This window comes from Mustela lutreola, chromosome 14 (genome assembly GCF_030435805.1).
Source record: "Mustela lutreola isolate mMusLut2 chromosome 14, mMusLut2.pri, whole genome shotgun sequence".
NCBI classification, from domain to species: domain Eukaryota; kingdom Metazoa; phylum Chordata; class Mammalia; order Carnivora; family Mustelidae; genus Mustela; species Mustela lutreola.
In genome coordinates, this window is record NC_081303.1 from 71388412 (window position 1) to 71407847 (window position 19436).

Sequence of the window (19436 nt, forward strand, 5' to 3'; positions counted from 1 at the left end):
AAAGCCAGGGGCGCTCGCCCCGCCCCGGGTCCGCCCCGTCCGAGGCGGGACCCCGCTGAAAACCCCCGGCCCCGGCCCCGCGCGCCACTCGGCCCGCAGGCCCCGCCAGAAGTGTATCGCGGCAACCGGCCAACGGTGAGCAGGGGGCGGGGGGCGCGCCCCGGCAAGCGGGAGGCCGGTGCTTGCTCCCGGGACTGCGGCGAGGGTCCGACGACCGCTCTGCCCGCCCTGTGCTGTCGGGTCCTGTCCCCAAGCCCCGACCCCGCATTGCTGGGCGATGAGGTCAGCCCCGGTTGCGGGTGCACGGACAGGGCGTCCGTCCGGAGCGGGGGGGACCCGGCCCTCGGGGGAGAGGAGCGGCGGGCGCCGGGGCTTGAGCCGCGTGCCCCGAGGGCGGGCGCGCCGGAGCTTCCCCGCGACCCTCAGTGCCGGGTTCCAGGAGCACGTGTGGGAGCTGCCCGCGCTCCGCGGCCCCGAGGCCGCCCTTTCCGTTCCTCTTCCCGCCCGCCGTCCTGCTGGCGAGTCGGGGTCTCGGGCTGGCGCGGACAGCTCCCCGACCTGGGGCTCCCGGGGCCGCAGCCCGCGCCGGCGGGCGGTGTGGGGCGGGGGTTGGTTGCGGGCGCTCCCGCCGCCGCGCCCGCCGGGGCCCCCACCCCGCGCCCCCTGCTGCTGGGAAAGCCGGCGGGGGCTGCGGGCGGGCGGCGGGCGGGCTGCCCAGACCACTGCGTCACCCCGGCGGTGGGCGGTGGGTGACTCATCCGGCCTTAACGGCCCAGGGCGTGGCGTGGCGAGGCGGCGGGGCCGGACCTGCAGGACCGGAAGTGGACGGCCGCCTTCCCGCCCCTGCGGGCCCCCCGGAGCCTGCTGGCGCCCCGGCCCGGGGAGGTCTGGGGCAGCCCGGCGTCTGGGAGCAGACGGGAGCGTGGCGGGAGTGAGGGTGGGTGGGGGGAGGTCCCGGGTACGGCTTGGCTAGGCTCTCCCGACTGCTGACTTCAGAGCACGGGGCGCAGGGACAGCTCCCCTCCCCAGCGCCCCTCCCTGCCTAGGTCTCCTTCCTCGGTCCCCCGGGAGACCAGCTGCCCGGGGGCCAAGGGAGGGTGGGGCGGCGGGGCCCCGCCCTGCGCGGGGCAACCGGTGGTCTTTGTCCGGCTGCGGCCCCCAACTAGCGCCCCAGCCCTCTGCTGCTCCTGGACTGGCCTGGGATCCTCCCTCTGCCCAGCCCTTCTCTCTCCAGGATTTCAGGGAGCGGGCGCTCTAACTCCGGACTTGCCCTCGGTGCCCGGAGCATTGCTTCTGAACTAGTGCTTGAGTCCGCTTCTCTGTCCCCCGACGGGTAACTTCCCACGCCTCCAGCCCCCCACACCCGCCTCTGCCGCTGACCTAGCCCCCCCACCCCCCGCCCCACAAGGGATCCCTCGCACCTGCCTGCACCTGGGAACTGCCGTGGGGCGGGGGGGGCTTTTCCACGGAGGCCGCGTGTGGCCCCCGGGCGCGGAGCCTCCTCCCCACTGCATGGGTGTTGCGTGCGTGTTTCTGCCCGGCGCCCGCACCCTGCGGAGTTCCTTTGTTTGGTACACAGAAGCCATGGCAACGGCCCCACCTCACCCCTCCGCCCGCTAGCCTTGCGGCTTCCTGTTTGTGCGGCTTGGGCTTTCTCTTCTGTTCTTCTGCTCTGCTCGCTGACTTGATGGGGAGGGGCTGTCCCCCGAGGGGCTCCTCGATCCCAGGTGTCCACCACCCTTGCCTCTGCCTGCTTCCTCTGCGTTTCCCTCTGGGGGCGGGCCCCCCCAATCTGGTCCTTTCGGAATAGCCCTAAGCCCCATTCTGACTTGGGAAGTTCCCCTGCGACCTGTGTGCACAATGAAAGGAGAGTCTCTTTGTCCCCCCCCCGCCCCCCCCCCCCGTGAGACGCCCCAGCCACGGATCTTTGGCATCTGCGTGGGGTGGGGTGACGTGAGAGGCCTGCCCCTCCCCCTCGTGAGAGCACTGCAGTCTTGTGGGTGGGGGGTGAGGGCTGTTCCCCCTGCTGTAGGCAGCTGTAGGCCCCTCTGGCTTATGTTACTCACCAGGGGGCCGACCCCCAAGTGGCTCAGCTCTGGTCTCCTCTTTGGCTCCCCAGCCCTGGGGCTCCACCACTCCCCACCCCAGCAGGCACCTGGCTGTCTGCCGTTCTGTTGAGGCAGGACTGCAGAAGGTCCCCTGGGTGCTGGGGCCTGTCAGCTCGAGCCTGCCCAGCGGGGCGGGGACAAGCCACAGCTGGGGACAGGCTGGCTGGGCCGCCCCTTCCTGGAGCTCTGCCCCAGGGCTCCTCACCTACCAGGTTCCAGGACAGTGACCCCTGGGGGACCCAAAACAACTGCGGCTGGAGGCTGTGACAGGCCCAGCTGTGTCCAAGCTCCAGAGTGGGGAAGGGGCCCTCAGCATCCTCTCGGAGCTGGAGCCCCGGGGCGGGGAGGAGGGGTGGGCGGCTGGGAGGCCAAGTCTGTTTTGCCCCTGTGCGGGGACACTGGAAGGGTAGGGCGTCAGGACTGCTCTCCCCTCTTAACCCGGTGCCTGGGTTAATGATTCTTCTGCCCTTTTTCTCCCTGGGCCACTGGGATCTCTTGGCCTCAGGCCACTTGGCTGCAAGGAGACAACCCTTAGGCCCAGGGGACCCTGGTGAAGCTGCTCCAGAAAAGAGATCTGGACATTGAAACGGGGGCTTACTGGTGGCTGCAGCCCCATCCCCCCTTTTCCCCCCAGGTATCCTAGCCATGCCCCTGTGTGTCATGGACCCCAGGTTGAGCTGCTGGGGCCGCGCTGGGAGGAGACAGTCTTGTCCGCCTTGCTTCTGAGCTGCTCTCTGCTTGCCCTCCCCCAGCCGAGAGTCTGTGTGCCTGGTGGTGTGGGTCAAGGCTCAGACCAGCATTTATCTGGGCCAGCCTTCAGGCGGGGGGAAGTGAGGGTGGGTTGCTCTTAATGAGGTATAAAAATAACTGATTTATGGGGAGGATCGGGGCGGAAATGTGCTGCTGGATAAGCTGGAGTAGAAGGGAGCCGCCAGGCTGGAGTGTGGGGGAGGGGACCGGCCTGCGACCCAGGGGCTGAGAGCAGGAGGGGTTTGGGGCGGCTCTGCCCCTGCCCCTGGGCCTGGCTCCACCGCTGAGCCCCGAGGCCCTTGGAGGGGGTGGCAGGATAGTTGAACTTGGGGTGTGTGGGAGGGAGGGAGACAGTGACTTCATCCCTTCAGTCTGACCTGGCCTGGAGCCAGATGTGGGGAGTAGGAGTGGCTTCCTTTCCTGTCTTTGGGCACAGGTGCCTGTGCCTGGGGGTCCCCCCTCCCCCGCCCTGTCGGCCACAGCTGGATCTCACGGTGGAAGGGGAAGAAAGGGAAGCTCATTCACAGAGGGTTGGGGACAGGGAGTGAGGTCCTGGCCCACCCCCCAACCCCCCACGCCCCCACATGGGTAGCATCCCGGGACTTGCGCCCCAGGGTCCTGGGGCTGGGACCTAGGCAGTGAGGTAGGAGGTGGCGACAGACTGCCCCTGGGCCCGCGGTCTGGAAACCACCCAGTTCTTCCCAATGCAGGTTCTCAACCGAAGTTCAAACCTCCTGTGTGTTTCCCCAAGTCTCCCTTCCCTCCAAAGTTTCCCTAAAACTACCACCCACCTCCGGGGTTAGTTCCCTATTCCTGCTGTAACAGATGAGTACAAATTCAGTGACTTAGAGCCACACCCGTTTCACGTGGCAGGGACCTCAGCAGAGGTTCAAATCAAAGTGTCAGCAGGGCTACCTTCCTCCTTGGGGAGTTCAGGGGAGAACGCCTTGCCTTGCCTTCTCCAGCCTCTGGAGGCCCGTCTCCCCGACTCCAGCTTCTTGCTTCTCCCGCTCTGACTTGTCTGCCTCCCCCCCTCGCTTGTAAGGCTCCTGCTGTGTGTATAAAGCCCCTTGCTGTGAGGACACTAGGCCGTCTTGGACGATCAGCACAGCGTCCCTGTGTCGGGACCCTTCATTCAGTCCCACCTGCAAAGGCCCTTTTTGCCACGTAACATTCGCGGGCTCTGGGCGTTAGGATGCAGACACCTTTGGGTGGCACCGTTATTCTGCCCACTGTAGCTTGTCAAGGGCAGGTGGGATTGGTTTTGATTGCCTGGTTTCTCATGGGAAGTTCCTTCTGCCTGCTGAAATCTTTTTCTTTTTTTAAAAAAATTTATTTATTTGACAGAGATCATAAGTAGGCAGAGAAGCAGGCAGAGGGGGGGTGGGGGGGGGAAGCAGGGGATGCGGGTTAGGACCTGAGCTGAAGGCAGAGGCTTAACCCACTGAACCACTCCAGCACCCCCTGCTGAAATCTTTTAAGGGACTACTCAGACCTGCTCTTCCAGGAAGGCTTCCGGACTGCTTCTGCCCATACTCTTCTCTACCTTTCTGTCACATAGGGTCTGATTTGTACAGTATCTTCCCGCACAAGCCTTCCGCTTTCCTGGGTGCTCTCTTTGTCTCTCTGTTGGCTTTCCAGGACCATGAGCTTCCACCGCTTCCACAGTCGCGGGCACAGATCGGGGGTGCTCGCTCAAGCCCAGAGGCTGGTGGTGAGGGTGGGTGTGTCCGGTTCTCTGGCTCCTGGAAGAAGTTCCCTAGTCATGTCTTCCTCTCCCCAAATCCTCCTCCTCCCCACGGCTGCGGTTCTAATGACCGGTTTGCCTTGGCTAAAGCAGACCACCCCGAATGAGGGGCCTCGTGTACGCCGTATTCTACTCCAGTGGGTTTTCTATTTCATTCCAGTAGTGGGGCCGTTCGAATGAAGTCTAATGGCAGCACTCAGCGAAGTCAGCCTGCCGTGGGGGTGCCCAGAGATGGCCTGCACGGGCCCTTACCCCAGAGCTCTGAGCAGTGTAGTTTTGGGCCCTGTGCCAGAGGTGGGGTGAGCCCCGTGTTTGACCGTGGTTCTCACCTCTGGGGCGCACCCTGGGGATACAAGGTGTGTCCCTGCAGGCTCAGAGTACTGACTGCGGGCCCCGCCGTGTCCTCTCTCCAGCACCCCACAGCCACCACTGCCCTAGGGAATGGCCAACAGGGGACCTGCCTACGGCCTGAGCCGGGAGGTGCAGCAGAAGATCGAGAAGCAGTACGATGCGGACCTGGAACAGATCCTGGTCCAGTGGATCACTACCCAGTGCCGCAAGGACGTGGGCCGGCCCCAGCCTGGGCGTGAGAACTTCCAGAACTGGCTTAAGGATGGCACGGTGAGAGCTGAGCCCTCTGACTGGAAGTGCCTGGAGCGCTGCGGGGCCTGGGGGGCCTGGGGGGCCTGGGTTTGTTCCACTTCCTCCTGAGCCTGGGTCTCTACCTCACAGAGGACCCACGGAGTGAAAGGGGGTGCCCTGGGGGACTCCGGGAAGAAGTGCTCCAGGGAGAGGACCACGGGAGGGTGTGTTCCGGTGGGACAGGAACCCCGGGGGCACACCGTCTGCCTCCCGGCCAGCGGGCTCTCACCGCCGCACACCTTCTGTCCTCACCCAGGTGCTGTGTGAGCTCATCAATGGGCTGTACCCCGAGGGACAGGCCCCAGTGAAGAAGATCCAGGCCTCCACCATGGCCTTCAAGCAGATGGAGCAGATCTCCCAGTTCCTGCAGGCGGCCGAGCGCTACGGCATCAACACCACTGACATCTTCCAGACCGTGGACCTCTGGGAAGGTGGGTCGGGCCAGGGGACTGTCTCCCAGAAGAACAGACACCAGGCAGGGCCAGCTAGCTCCGGGAGACGGGGTGGGTTTCTGGCACCCTGAAGACAAAGGGTGTGTGTGTGTGTGTGTGTGTGTGTGTGTGTGTGTATTTCATGGTGGGATGGGCCCTGTGGGAGGCTGGGGGGGAAGGAGGGTGTGGGGACAAAGGGAATTAGGAAACCATTAGGTGCATTAGGGAGTTAGGTGCTGGCCTAAGTGGTCGGGGTGGAAGGCGGGCCCCCAGGACCCCAGCGTCGCTGAGGCCAACACAGCCCCTCCCCTCTCCTAGGAAAGAATATGGCCTGTGTGCAGCGGACGCTGATGAACCTGGGCGGGCTGGCCGTAGCCCGGGACGATGGACTGTTCTCTGGGGATCCCAACTGGTTTCCCAAGTGAGTATGGCACGGTGGCCCAGGCCTGTCCCTGTCCCTAGCGAAGGGTCTGGCACAAAGCCCTTTCCTGTCCCTCGCAACTCTCCAGGGGTGGCAAGGTACTGTCCCCTTTGAGACACGAGGCGGTGTCTTGAGAGAGCTCGGGCCTCTCAGACGGGGTGGACACCGGCTCCCGAGCCCCCCAGCGAAGCCTCAGCCTGTGCAAAGGCAGACGTGTGCTGAGGCAGCCTGCGGGCTCGTCCTCACCGGCGCTTCCTTTCCACCCAGGAAGTCCAAGGAGAACCCTCGGAACTTCTCGGACAACCAGCTGCAGGAGGGCAAGAATGTCATCGGGCTGCAGATGGGCACCAACCGCGGGGCGTCCCAGGCCGGCATGACTGGCTACGGGATGCCGCGCCAGATCCTCTGACCCCGCCCCAGCCCCGTGCCCACCTTCCCATGGATGGTTAATATATATATATATTTTTTAGCAGTGACATTCCCCGAGAGCCCCTGGGACTCTCAGACTCCCTTGGCCAGGGTGGGGGCCCGGCCTGCCTCCTCTGGGGTGCCCGGTGGCAGGCCCCCCGACCCCGTGCTTACTAATACATTCCCTTCTTCAAACCCACCCAAACTGGACCAACTGGCCTCCTTCCTCCTAGGACCAAAAGTGGGGGGCCTCGCCACCCTGCAGCCCCATAGCTCTTCTCTTTCCCTTTGGCTTCTTTCCGCCCTGAGCTCTGCCCTCAATCTGTTCCTTGGCTGGGGGTCCGAGACCCTGCCTTCTGGCCTTCCTTCGCCTCGCCCCTTAGCTGGGGCTGCAGGGACTTAATTTATAGGGAGAGGCCTGGGGCGGTGGCCACCGGCCCCGGCTGGGCTGCCGTCCCCACACACGGAGGCGGTCTACCCCTGGCGGCGCCTTCTCTCCCAGCTTCCCCTTTTCCGTTCCCTGTGCTGTGGCTACGGGGTGGGGGTGAGGGGACAGGACTGCGACCATGGGCTGGGGCTCGAAGAACCTGAGTTTGCTGATTTCAATAAATATCTCTTGTCTTTTTTGGGTGGTCTCTGGCTGTGTCGGGGCCCTGAGTCCCCCATGGAGTGTGGGGAGTGAAAGGAGGAGTGTGGGGACGGTTCCATGACTTTGACAGGGAGAGGGCTTCGAGATGAAAGGCTACAGTCCTCACCCCCATCTTCTGATTTCCTTCCCGGGCACCTTCGTCCCCAGGTTTAAGGGAGGGGAGGTTGGGTTGAGGACCACGGCCCTTGGTCCCGGAGCCGAAATGCAGGAGATGTGGGCGGTGTCCACACGCCAGCCTAGGAATCGGGCATCCACCCTGGTGCTGGGGTTGGGCCCCTCGCCCAGCCCAAGTGGCTTCTTCGCCACCGCAGGAGGGTGGGGCTGGCTGCTGGCCCTGCCCGGAGTCCTGGCAAGTCTGGGGGCGGGAGGCCCCTCGGGCGGGCCTGGGGTAAGGCGGCCTCTGTGGGAGTTGGCCAGACCAGCTTGGGGGCCTGGGCAAGGGCGGCAGTGCTGGGGAGGAATGGCCCGGCTGTGAGTGAGCCGGAGGGAAGAAGCCCTGCAGACGTGGGAGCTCTGTGCTTTGGAGAGCCGAGAACTTTACTTCCAGGCACTGGCCTGGTACCAGGTTATCTGGAGCTTGCCCTGATGGAGGCCTGAATGTCCCCCCCACCCCACCCCCCGTTTCCAACTCCTGACCCTACGGCCTCCCCATCAGACCCTGGGACTTTCTAGGGAGAACGGGACAGAGCCTGGGCCAGCCCCTCACACCAAGCTCCCCCACCCTCTCTACTTCAGCGCATGTTTCCTTAGGAGGGCAGAGCCCCAGCACTGTGCCAGGGGGTGACAGATGCTGAGGAGGTTGCTAACCAGAGGGCTTCCCGTCTCTTCTCCCTCTGCCTCACTGGCTCCCTCTGCCAAGGAGCACCTACTGCGCGCTCGCCTCAGGCTCAGCCGGCATCTGGAGGGGTCCCGACGTGACCCGCCTGAGGGAGGGGATTTGCTGCACAGCAGGGGCTGAGGTGCAGATAAGATAGGCTGCCGCCTGTATGCAAATTCCCAGGGATTAGCTGTCATTCGGTCCCTTTATCTCTGGCTCTGGAAGGCTTTCTCCCAGGAGTACGGGGAGGGAGAGTGACGTCATTGCAGAGAAAACCTTGAATTCGCTAATGGTTCCACTGAAACACTGACCTATGCACATCCTTCCCAGCTTTAACCGCTTACAGCTTCCCGTCCTTGGCTGGGTGCTTCCCGACATTCTGAGACACTCCGCTTGATCCAGGGCTGAGACACTGGGTCCCAGGGCATCCATGGCCACGTAAAGACTAAAGGGGGGATGTGGGTTCGATGCCAGGTCAACCTGGCTGTGATCTCGTGCCCTTGGAGGCTCAGTAGGAAGGGGAGTCGTGGAGGGGATGCGGGGGCGGTGGGTGCCCCTCCTCTGAAAACTGGAGGTACTGGCTCCTTCCTCCTGTAGCTGTAGGGGTTTTGCCAGCCTGGGCAGCAAGTGCGGTCCTTGGCCCAGCAAAGGCTCCAGAGACAGACAGGCAGGTGCAGCGGCATCCGTGTGGATGCCTCGGGGCGGGGTGGGGGGGGGTGCTGCCTGGCTGGGCTCCAAGATGCTTCAGGCAACAGCCAGGCCACCCTCCCCAGAGCAACTGACTTCCAGCCGGACACGGAGGGGATGGGGGAAGTGCTTGGTTAAGGGGCGCGCCTCCCTTCTGGCTGTGACCGCCACCCCCACAGGCCCCGTGAGCCACTGCTGCCCGCAATCCACCCGGCCACAGCTCCAGCAAATGTGTTCTGGAAATGGCCTGCACCGATACCCCAAAATCGGGTACGTGTTTTGTCGCATGGGAGGCCACAGTTTTGTGCTGAATCTGGCCTGTTCCACCTCTCCTGACCTCTTCCCCCTTCGGGGTCCAAGAACTAGGGGAGAGGGGCAGCCTCTGTGCGGCACTTCCTTCTCCGGGGCTCCCTATCCTGCTGTCTCCTGACGCCCCACCTGCGGACTGTCCCCACTGCTGCTAGGACCCCTGTCCCCTCCAGGTCTCACCAGGGCTTGTCCTTCAAGTCTTTGGTCAAAGTTTACCTTCCAAGTGCAGCCTTCCCTGGTCGGCCTACTTTGCGCATTCCTCCCTCGCCCCACCCCCACCCGCTTTCTCCTATCACCGCCTCTGGGTGTATTTTACTTTCTGTCTCCACCCACAGAATGTACACTCTTTAAGGGCAGGTTTGTGTTGGTTTTGTGGATGTGGAGAGGTGCCTGGCCCGTGGTCGGTGCTGAATAAATATTTGTTGAACAAATGAATGAATATCACCCCACTCTCCAGTTCCTCAAACCCTTGGCCCCCGTGACACGGCGCCCCGGTCAGGCCAGGGTCTCAGCAAGCCAGCCTGACCTTGGGTCTGAGATGGAAACAGCGCCTCTGTCCGCTTCCTTCCAGTGCTCCCCCATGGTTCATTTCCAGCAGGTGGAACACCCGAGACTCTGGGGCTCCAGAAGGCTGGAAGGGGGGGCTGGGGAAGGAGGGGAGAGCCCTGTGTGGTCTGCGCAAAAGGAAGGCTCACTGTGGATTTGCGGGAAGACAGCGTGCCTGCGAGTAGGGCAGGAAGAGGTAGGAGCCGACTTAGGTTCAGGCTCATTGACTCCTTGCCTTCAGCTTTGAAGTGCAGAATCCCTGAGGAGGTAGAGAGAAGGCAGGTTTGGCTCCTTGTGGCCCAATGGAAAGAACTGGAGTAGGAAGGCAGGGAGAGGCAGGGAGAGGCAGGGAGAGGCAGAGCGGGGAGGAGGAAGAGGAAGAGGGCTCCCAGGGCTCAGCCTAGCTTGGCTCACCCTTGGGGGAAAAGCACAGGTCTCTGTGGTCCCTTCCCGTGCGTGTGTGTCCAGGTGGGTGAGCATTTGCAGGGCTGGGGCTCAGGGGCACAGGTGGGAGCAGAGGAGTCTGTCACCCCGCGTGGAGGCCACCTACAAGCGTGTCTGCCAAGGAGCGGAATGGGTGCAGAGAGCTGTGCGTCCTGCGTGCGTAGGCAGAAGGTAAGCATCTGTGAGTTTGCGCACGGGTCCTTGGAGAACAAACAGTATGTCCCATTCCTGCCTTTCAGCTGGGGGAGGCCTTGGAGAGCTTGGCAAAAAGCCCAAGGAGCGGCAGAACAGGGAAAAGGCTGGGCAATAGGGCCCTGGGGAGAGAACTATAAAGGGTCTGGGATTAAACTTGTTGAAGAGAAGCCCAGAGAGTAAATTAGTAACTGTCTCTGTGCAAAGCAATGAGTTTTAGTCCCAGTGGCCATAGAGGTGGATTAGAAGAAAATGCACTGAAGTTGTATCTAGAGAAATTTAGGTCAGCCAAGGAAAAACGATGCCCTTGGCTCTGAAGGTTATCAGCCTCTGGTCTCTCTTACAGATCAAGAGGCATGTTTTCAATAATAGGATGGATCCCGTCTTGGGGTAGAAAATGGGCAGTCTGCTTGGGAACGCATATACTACACCCATCTTTAAAATTCAGGCCTTCATTCAATATTTATTGGGGTTCTCTATGTCAGGCCTTATGGGGGAGATGAAGATTATTAATACGTGATCTCTTTGCTCAAAGAGCACAGAGTCCTGCAGGAGAGAGAAAACACAGATATGAGCCGAGCCACGATCATTGGGGAAGCCAGCGCTCTGTGCCTGTGGAGAAAAGCAAACAGCAATGTTTGGGCGGGTCACTCGCCAACCTCCCGCAGCCCTGGGTCCCTTCTGCAGTGGAAGGGGGTGACATCATAGGGAGCTAAGACTGCATATCTCGGGGATCAGCTCAGGGGGGAGCAGGGCTGTAGGTTGGGGGCTAGGGGGGCTCCTCCAGGAAAAGGAGCAGTCCTTGCTCTGTGGTCAGAGGTCAACTCCTCCAGGAAAAGGAGCAGTCCTTGCTCTGTGGTCAGAGGTCAACTTTCAGCGCTGGTGGAGGGGGGCTGTTCCCTTCCATCCTGGAGTCGGGAGTGGGAAAAGAGGCCTGAGTTTGGGTGAGCACCAGGGACTGGGTAGGGAGAGATCAGCATCACGGGTGGGCTGTGAGGAGAGCATGAAAGAACTCAGACACGTCGCCCTGCGCCCAGCAGACCCTGAGTTCCTCTTCTTCTTTTTTTTAAGAATTTATTTATTTATTTGACAGGCAGATCACAAGCAGGCAGAGAAGCAGGCAGAGACAGAGGGAGGAAACAGGCTCTCTGCTGAGCGGGGAGCCTGATGCGGGGCTCTATCCCAGGACTCTGAGATCACGACCCCAGTGGGTCCGACACTTAACCGACAGAGCCACCCAGGTGCCCCTCAACAAATAGTTCTCGAGCACCCATTTTGGATAAGGTATTTGCTGAGTGCTGGGGTTACAGCATCAGCAAGGCGAGTAGAGTTTTTGCCCTCCTGGGAGGAGCTAGGCAAAGCAAAGAGCAGGTTATAATGGGAGATGGGGGGTGGAAAGGGGAGCGAGCCTAGGTGCTAAGGGACCCCGCAGCAGGGGACTCAACCCAGCCTTGCAGGGGTGGGGTGGGCAGGGGAATCCATGAGAATCTCTGGAAGATGCTGGAGTCTGAGCTGGAGATTTAAGGACAATGAGAAGCACGAAGGCAGGGCCCGTGCTGGTGGGGAGAATGTTCCAGGCATGGGTGCAGCATGGGCACGGCCTGGAGGTAAGAATGTGCACAGCCGGACAGTAGAGGGCCGGTTCATGGGCTGAGAATGCAGCTGAGAAGAGAAGAAAGGCCCAGCTCTTCCAAGGAGCGTCAAAGCCAAATGAAAGATTTTGGATATTTCATTAAGGACTTGGGGGTACCCCTGAGAAATTTTAAGCAGGGGGCTGCAGAGACGAGACTTGTGTCTTATTTAGAAAGCTTCCCTCCATTGTAGGGCAGAGAAAGGCCTGGGGTTGGGAAGACTATGGAGGCACGCCAGCCTTAAGAGTCTACTGCACAGGTCCAGGCTGGAGAAGAGCCGGGGCTTTAGGGGGCTCGGCAGGCGTGAGAAGGGGAGAATGGATTTCCAGATTGGCTTGTGCTCTGTGGAGAGTGAAGAGGGTTTCAGCAACCAGGTGAGAGCTGCTGTGATCTCCCGGGATGCGAACTCCAGGAGCAACACAACACAACACAACGGATGCGTTTCCTCTTCTCTCCCATAGTCCAGGTGAGGAAACTGAGGCTAAGAGCAAAAGTTACTTCAGAACCCAGCTGGTGGCTGAACTGGGATTTGAACTGATAAGCAAAGCAGTTCAAGCTTATCGCTTGCCCCATCGGGGCCTGCGAGCTGGCTGACCCGGGGAAGGGTTCGGCTGGCAGCCAGAGTGAACTGGGCTGTTTCTGTGGGCGGAGGCCGGGGCCGCAGTGAGGAAGCAGGAGGTCAGGCCTCAGAAGCGGGGCAGGAAGTTCAGCTCGGAGGCGGCTGCCCCTCCAAGGCCGTTGCCGATCTGGCAGCTTCAGAAAGAGGCTAATGGAGAGACCCCGAGGCCCAGGCCCTGGATCTTGCAACTCGGGGTTCCTGTCCTCAAGGCTCTCTGACTTTCTGGAGCTTTCTGACTGCTCAGCTTACCCTGGCAACAAAGGCTATCGAGACCATGAGGACTTGGAAGGCACTCCCGTGTCTTGGAAAGGCTTTAGTATTCCCATATCCTTTGTAGAAAAGAGAAAAACACACCTGAACAGTGTTAAGTGGCGTGCTCTAGGTCCCAGCGTCCTCGAACCCCTGGTGTATCTGCCTCTGGCTTCTGGCGCTCAGCCCGGTAGCTCCTGGCCCACCAGCCGGCTCACGGGGAGTTGGTGGTTCTGCACTGGCTCTGCATGTTCTAGAATCCAGATCTCTGGACTCCTGATCACTCCCTGGACACTGAAGATACCTAAAGTGAAGCATCAACAGGCCTGGGGCCGGTGGCCGGCGCCGGCAGACACAGCAGGGTTGGGCGACCCTAGGTCCCCTCCCGTATCTCCCCCGGTCCTCCACAAGGAGCCCAGCTTGCTCAGATGTCTTCTGTTCTCCAAGTGACATCTGTCCTCACGGTGCCAATACTGAAGTCACCCCGGGCGCTGGTTTGAGATGTTTAGAAACACAGATTCCAGTTTGTCCTCTTAGAACCCTCCACCCTCCCAGTTCCCCCGGGGGCTGGGGGGTGCTCTCTGGAATTTGGTTTTAAACGGGTTTCCCCCATAATTCTTAGGCAGCCCTGTCCTCAGAGATGCAGAGAGAAGTTTCTCCACGGAAAACAGGTCTGGGAGGGCCCTGGCTGGAGGCCTGGCCCGGGAGTCGTGCCCCCCCTCCCCCCCTACTGCCCTGTTTGGCGACTGCGGCTGGGTTGCCGGGGAAACAGGCTCTGTAACTTCCGGCCTTCGGCGGCTCTCCCACCTCGGCCTTATCTCAACATCCGCCAGGCAGTCCCGGGTCTGTGCCGGTCACGTAGGAGGGGAAGCTGGTGCCAGGCGTGGGGAGGCGTGTGGGGCACCAGGGACCTGGGGCAGGCCGGAGGGTGGAGATGGGGTTTGGAGGAGGGGCGGAGGCTGTGGTTTCCTCTAAGGTCTTTCTCCTTGGCCTGGGGGCTCTCTGCCCTGGGGGGCTGGGGCCAGGTAGGGGGTGGGCCGTGTGGCCTGCAGGGCTCTGTCAGCGCTCTGGAGGTCCCCCCCACCCCCCAGGCCTGAGGGGGGTAGGGCACAGCGCTTCCTCAGCCGGTTCCCCTCACCCCTTCCCTGCTTCCTCCCTCAGGCCCCAGCGCCCTGGGGCGCCTGCCACACCCTCCTCTCTCTCCCCCAGCCCTCCGTCCCCGGCCCTTTGCCTTGTGCTTCCCAACGTTCCCCAGGGTCCTCCAACTCTCTCCCCAGGCCTCGCCTCCTGGCTGTAGCGGGAGGCCCCACAGTTTTTAAGGATGGGCAGGAGAGTTGTAAAGAAAGAGGGGAGGCAGTGAATACTCGGGGGAGAACAATTCACGCATTTGAATGTTTGTTCCTGTGTTCGGCTCTACTCTGCTTTGGGAAGAACTGAAGGCCGTTTTGAGAGTTCAGGTGCTCCAGGAAGAAGGGGGTGCTGAGACAGGCTCTCAGGCATCTTTCAGGCACCCTGATTCCTGACCGCATTTGTACTACACCGAGGACGAAGATGTCCCCCACCGTGGCCCACACATCCCCTCCTCTGGCGGGGAGGAGAAGGAGTAGTAACCGCCAGGCACGGTGCAAACTGTTTTTCGAGCCTGGTCGGCACAGTGCCTTTTGGGTCGGTTACCCCATGTCAGATGAAGAGGCAAGGCCCCGTGGCTGGGCAGGTGGCCCAAGGGCTCTCCCCTGTGAGCGGCTAGGTCAGGGCTCTAATCCTGCCAGTCTGGTTCCGAAGCTGCTGCCCCTCGAGCACAGATTCAGAGACCACACGAGCGGCCAAGGCCCCGTGGGAGAGCTTCTTCACCGGCTGGATGGACTTCCTGGCCACGAGGCAGCCGAGGAGCAGCGTGTTTTCCTGAAAACAGAGTGCGCATCCGCAATTCCCTTTACCGACAGCTGGTCCCCCCCCCCCGGCCTCCAGCAGAAGCTGGCAGGCCGAGGCAGGCAGGTCCAGAGGAAGGAGATGGGGGCCCTGTGTCGGAGAACTCCCAAGACCCGTGCATCAAAGGCGTTCAGAGACCACAGGAGCGAGGAGAGAACTCACCGCGACCAACACAAACTCTTGGAAGCCCCTGGGCTGCCGGCCATTCTCTCGGTGTGGCCCAGCTACCCCCAAGTCCCTTACAGGACCCTCGGCCTCGCGGGTCCCCGGCCTGCAAAACGCAGGTTCCTAAATGCTTTTCAAGCACGGAAAGAGAGAGAGAGATCGAAAGAGATAGAAGGGAATCAGCTTCTCTTCTTGCCCTTAGGAGACGCGCTCCAGCGAGCGCCCAGACTTGTTTTAACCATCGGCTCCTCGGGTCTTCTGTCCCCGGCTCCTCCCATTTAAATGTGCTTATTCGTCAGGGTCCAGGTTCTTACCCCTCTGGCCGGAGCCAGTGTGGGGAGGGCGTCGGGACGCCTGCAGGGTGCGGCCGAGGCCCGGGAGGGCTCCAAGGCCTCGTGCGGCGAGAAGGAGCTGCGGGGGTGCCCAGGGCACCCCGGGGACCGCGGGGTGGCTGCTCTGGGAGTGGCGACGCGGTAGGGACGGCCCGGGGGGGGGCCGGGGTGGGATTCGGGCAGGGCCGGGAGCCGGGACCGGCCTCTCCCGCCGCGGACTGCTCTCCCGCTGGGCTGGCGGGGCCGCGGGGCCGCGGCGAAGGGGCGGAGCGCAGGGCGCGAGGGAACCGGGAGCCTGGGGATGCGGCCGCGGGAAGCGGACGTCCGAGTCGCGCCGCGAGGAGGCGGGACCAGAGGGAGGGCAGCGCGCAGGGGAGGAGGTGGGCGAGGGCGGCGGGGAGGAGTGGACGGAGCGGGCGGAGGCTGGGAGCGGAGAGCGAGGGCCGCCCACCCCGGCCCCGCCGGATACGGCCGTACTGGGGAGCCGAGTTGTGCTAAGGGGAAGGCTGCCTCCCGGCTTCTGCGGGTGGACCCAGGCTCGGGGCGGCCCGAAGCGCGCGCAGTCTGGGAAGCCCCATCGGGGGAGACAAGGCCGCGCTATGTTAATGGCGAGCCTGAACGTTTATGTAGTTTAATCCAACGTGACAGGTTGGAAATGTTTCAAAGTCTGGCAAATACTGTAAACATCATCACATCTGGAAGAGTAACAGATTTAAGTGAAGTCACGGCCTGAGACAACCCCGAAATAGCTTTCACCCTTCCCTTTTTTGGGCTGTTTATTCTTTGTGTCCAAATGACAGCGATTTTATTGATATTTTATATGGAGAATAGAGTGATAATTCATTCCTCCTGATATGGATTGACACTTTTATTATTATTAATAGATTAAGGGGGCGCTTGGGTGGCTCAGTGGGTTAAAGCCTCTGCCTTCAGCTCAGGTCATGATCTCAGGGTCCTGGGATCGAGCCCCGAATGGGCTCTCTGCTCCGCAGGGAGCCTGTTTCCTCCTCTCTCTCTGCCTGTCTTTCTGCTTGTGTCTGTCAAATAAATAAATAAATCTTTAAAAAGAAATAGATTAGGATGTTTCTTTTATTTCAGTTTGCCTTTGGTAAAATCATATCAATTTTTGTAATTGTACAATTTGGGGAAATCTGTGCTACGTTCCTTACCTGGGCTGTAGAATTTCAGGACATTGTTCAGTAATTACATGTTCTTTGAATTGATGGCACTCATGAACCAACTTGTCATCGGTTCTGATTCTAGTGTACTGAGTTTTATGCAAGCTCTGTCAATGTCAGTATTTTATGTCAGATCAACAGGAAATCTGATACACTCCCGATGTGTTCATAGGATTTTCTTCTTGTTAATTGCATTATTCAACAATCCAAGGGCCTATTTATTCAAAATTTGTCTATTTCTCTTATTGAATTATGCTGTTGATAGAGTCTGAACGTTTTTGCTACAATTTACTTTTCAATTTCATAATAATTTGTACTGATTTCATGGTTCATTTTTATCACTTTGGTTTCATAAACCTACTGAGTTCTTTTATTGAGATATAATTGACACATAACATTATATTAGCTTCAGGTGTGCAACAGAATGATACAGTTTGTATAAACTGAGAAATGATCACCACGAGAAGTCAAGTCAGTGTCTGTCACCACAAATGGTGACACATTTTTTTTTCTTATGATGGGAGATGTTAAGGTCTATCCCTTAGCATCTTCCAAATATACAGTACGGTATCATTAACCACAGTCGTCCTGTTGCACATTCATCTCCGCGACTTACTTATTTGATAACTGGGAGTTTGTGCCTCGGGTGGGAGCCGGACGGTTGGATCTTCCACCTGCCCCTCCAAAATCTTAAAAGTTTGAGGCCTTAGCTGGGTCCAGTCATATATACTGGCCAAGTGGTCTCAGTGCCCCATCGTTCTCTTAAGGCTGTGTTCTTGGAGCAGCCTCTGGGAGTGGTAAAGCCAAGTGGAACCCATATTCCAAGGTCAGGGTGGGGCTCAGGAGCCTCTGATTGCCTGGGTCCAGCTTACGGGTCAGCCAGTGGTCAGGTCTTTGATGACCTCCCCCAACAGCGGGATCATACCATTTGTCTCTTCCTGTCCAACTCATTTCACTTAGCAAAATGCCCTTGAGATGTATCCATGTTATCACAGATGGCAGGATTTCATTCTTTATGGCTGACTAGTATTCCATTATATATAATATATGTATCACATTTTCTGTATTCATTCATTCATCGGTGGACACTTAGGTTGATTTCATGTCTTGGCTATTGTAAATAATGCTGCAAGGAACACAGAAGCATCTATATCTTTTTGATCTAAGTGTTTTTGTTTTGTTTGGATAAATACCCAGAAGTTGATTGCTGGATCATACGGCAGTTCTCATTCTAGTTGTGTGCGGAACGCTGTTTTCCACTGTGGCACTAATTTACATTGCCACCAGCAATGCACAAGGGGTTCCTTTTCCCCACACCCTTGCCAACACTTGTCACTTCTTGTCTTTTTTGAAACTAGCCATTCTGACAGGTGTGAGCTAATATCTCATTGTGGTTGGCATTTGCATTGTCCTGATGATCAGTGATGTTGAGCCCCTTTTCATGTACCTGTTGGCCATTTGTATGCCTTTTCTTAAAAAAAAGATTTTATTTATTTATTTGAGAGACGGAGACAGAGCACAGGCAGGGACCAGGGATAGAGGAAGAGGGAAAAGCAGACTCCCCGCTGAGCCCCATCCCTCCCCCCCCCCCCCCCCCGCTCGATCCCAGGACCCTGAGATCATGACCCCAGCCAAAGGCAGACGCTTAACTGCCCTTGACTGAGCCACCCAGGTGCCCCCATTTTTATATCTTCTTTGGAAAAATGTCTACTCGGAACATTTGCCCATTTTTGCATTGGATTTTTTTCTTTTTTCTTTTCTTCCTTTTTTTTTTTTTTTTTTTTTTGCTGTGGAGTTGTAGGAGTTCTTTATATATTTTGGATATTAACCCCTCATCAGATACACAATTGGTAAATATTTCCTCTCATTCAATGGATTGCCTTTTCATTTTGTTGATCGTTTTCCTTTCTTGCGCAGAATATACTCATCAATTTTAAAGTAACTTTTCTGTTCTTCAACACATACGTTTAAAGTTGATGAAAGAAGGGAATGTGCTCTTTTTAAAAAATTAAAAAAAAATTTTTTTTTAAAGTAAACTCTGTGCCCAACATGGGACTGAACCTCACGACCTGGAGATCAGGAGTGGCACGCTCTCCCGACTGAGTCAGCCAGGTGCCCCGAAGAGGATGTCCTCTTGACGTAGGTCCACGTCTGTTCAATCTCACTTACATTATTGAAATCTTCAGAGAGACTCCAAGATCAGTTTAGAAAGGCATATTCAAGTTGTATCAACTTTTTGAATAAATAGTTTTGCATTTCCTTTTTTGTATTTCTCTTCCCAACCTTTGAAAATATGTTACAGATCCTTAAAAGGTCCATGTTACCGAGCAATGTGTGGTAGGCAGAATAAGGCACCACCTCCCCTCCAAGTACCTACCTCTTAATCCCCAAGCCTCTAAATATTTACCTTACGTGGTAAAAGGACTTTGCAGGTAGGAATAAGTTAAAGATCCTGACATGGGGAGATTCTCTTGGATTATCATGGTGGGCTCAACCTAATCAGGAGTCCCTAAATGAGAGCAATTTCCCCAGTAGAAGGAAGGATGACTTCTTAGAGTTGCTCAGCTGCGTGATGTGACAGGCTTTAAAGACGGGAGCAGGGGGCCGTGAGCCCAGGAACATCGTGGCCTTCAGAAGCTGGATAAAGGACTCACCCTAGAGCCTCCGTAAGGAACACAGTCCTGCTGATACCTCAGTTTTTAGGCCGGTGGGAACTCCAGGACCATGAGATAATACATTTGTGCTCTTTTAAGCAACTAAATTTGGGGTAATTTGCTAGAGCAGCAGTAGAAAACTAATATACAGGCTTGAACAGTTTTTAAATGGAAAGACTGTCTCACTATACTCAGAAGAGTTCAAGTGGGTGTGTGGGTTTGAAATTATCTACGAGAAGAATGCAAAAAGGAAAAACTGTGTCTATCACTGTTGGCAAAAACAGAAGTTGTCAACACGTTTAGGCCCTCTGGAGGCAGTTTCTTCTCTGGTGAGATGTGTAATGTGTTTATAATCATATATGTTGTATTATTAGGTCTCTTCCTGGCCAGCGAGAACTTCCTTTTCGGCCCGGCAGTGATAAGAACAGAATCTCCACTTACAATTTTACAGAGTAGGAGGGTTAACATTGATTCATGGACTGGCTTCTGGCTTCTGAAAAAATTTCAAACTTTGTTTTTCTTCCACTT

General features: G+C 58.2%; 1 protein-coding gene across 1 annotated transcript; it reads left to right on the top strand.

The window, feature by feature from the left end:
• The first annotated feature begins 10 nt into the window (after window positions 1-10).
• Window positions 11-7133, top strand: TAGLN2 (transgelin 2). The gene is made up of 5 exons (XM_059146712.1): window positions 11-135; window positions 5019-5226; window positions 5504-5678; window positions 5997-6099; window positions 6367-7133. Exons 2-5 carry the CDS (start codon window positions 5047-5049, stop codon window positions 6506-6508), a joined length of 600 nt encoding a protein of 199 aa, XP_059002695.1. The 5' UTR covers window positions 11-135; window positions 5019-5046; the 3' UTR covers window positions 6509-7133.
• The last annotated feature ends 12303 nt before the right edge of the window (window positions 7134-19436 follow it).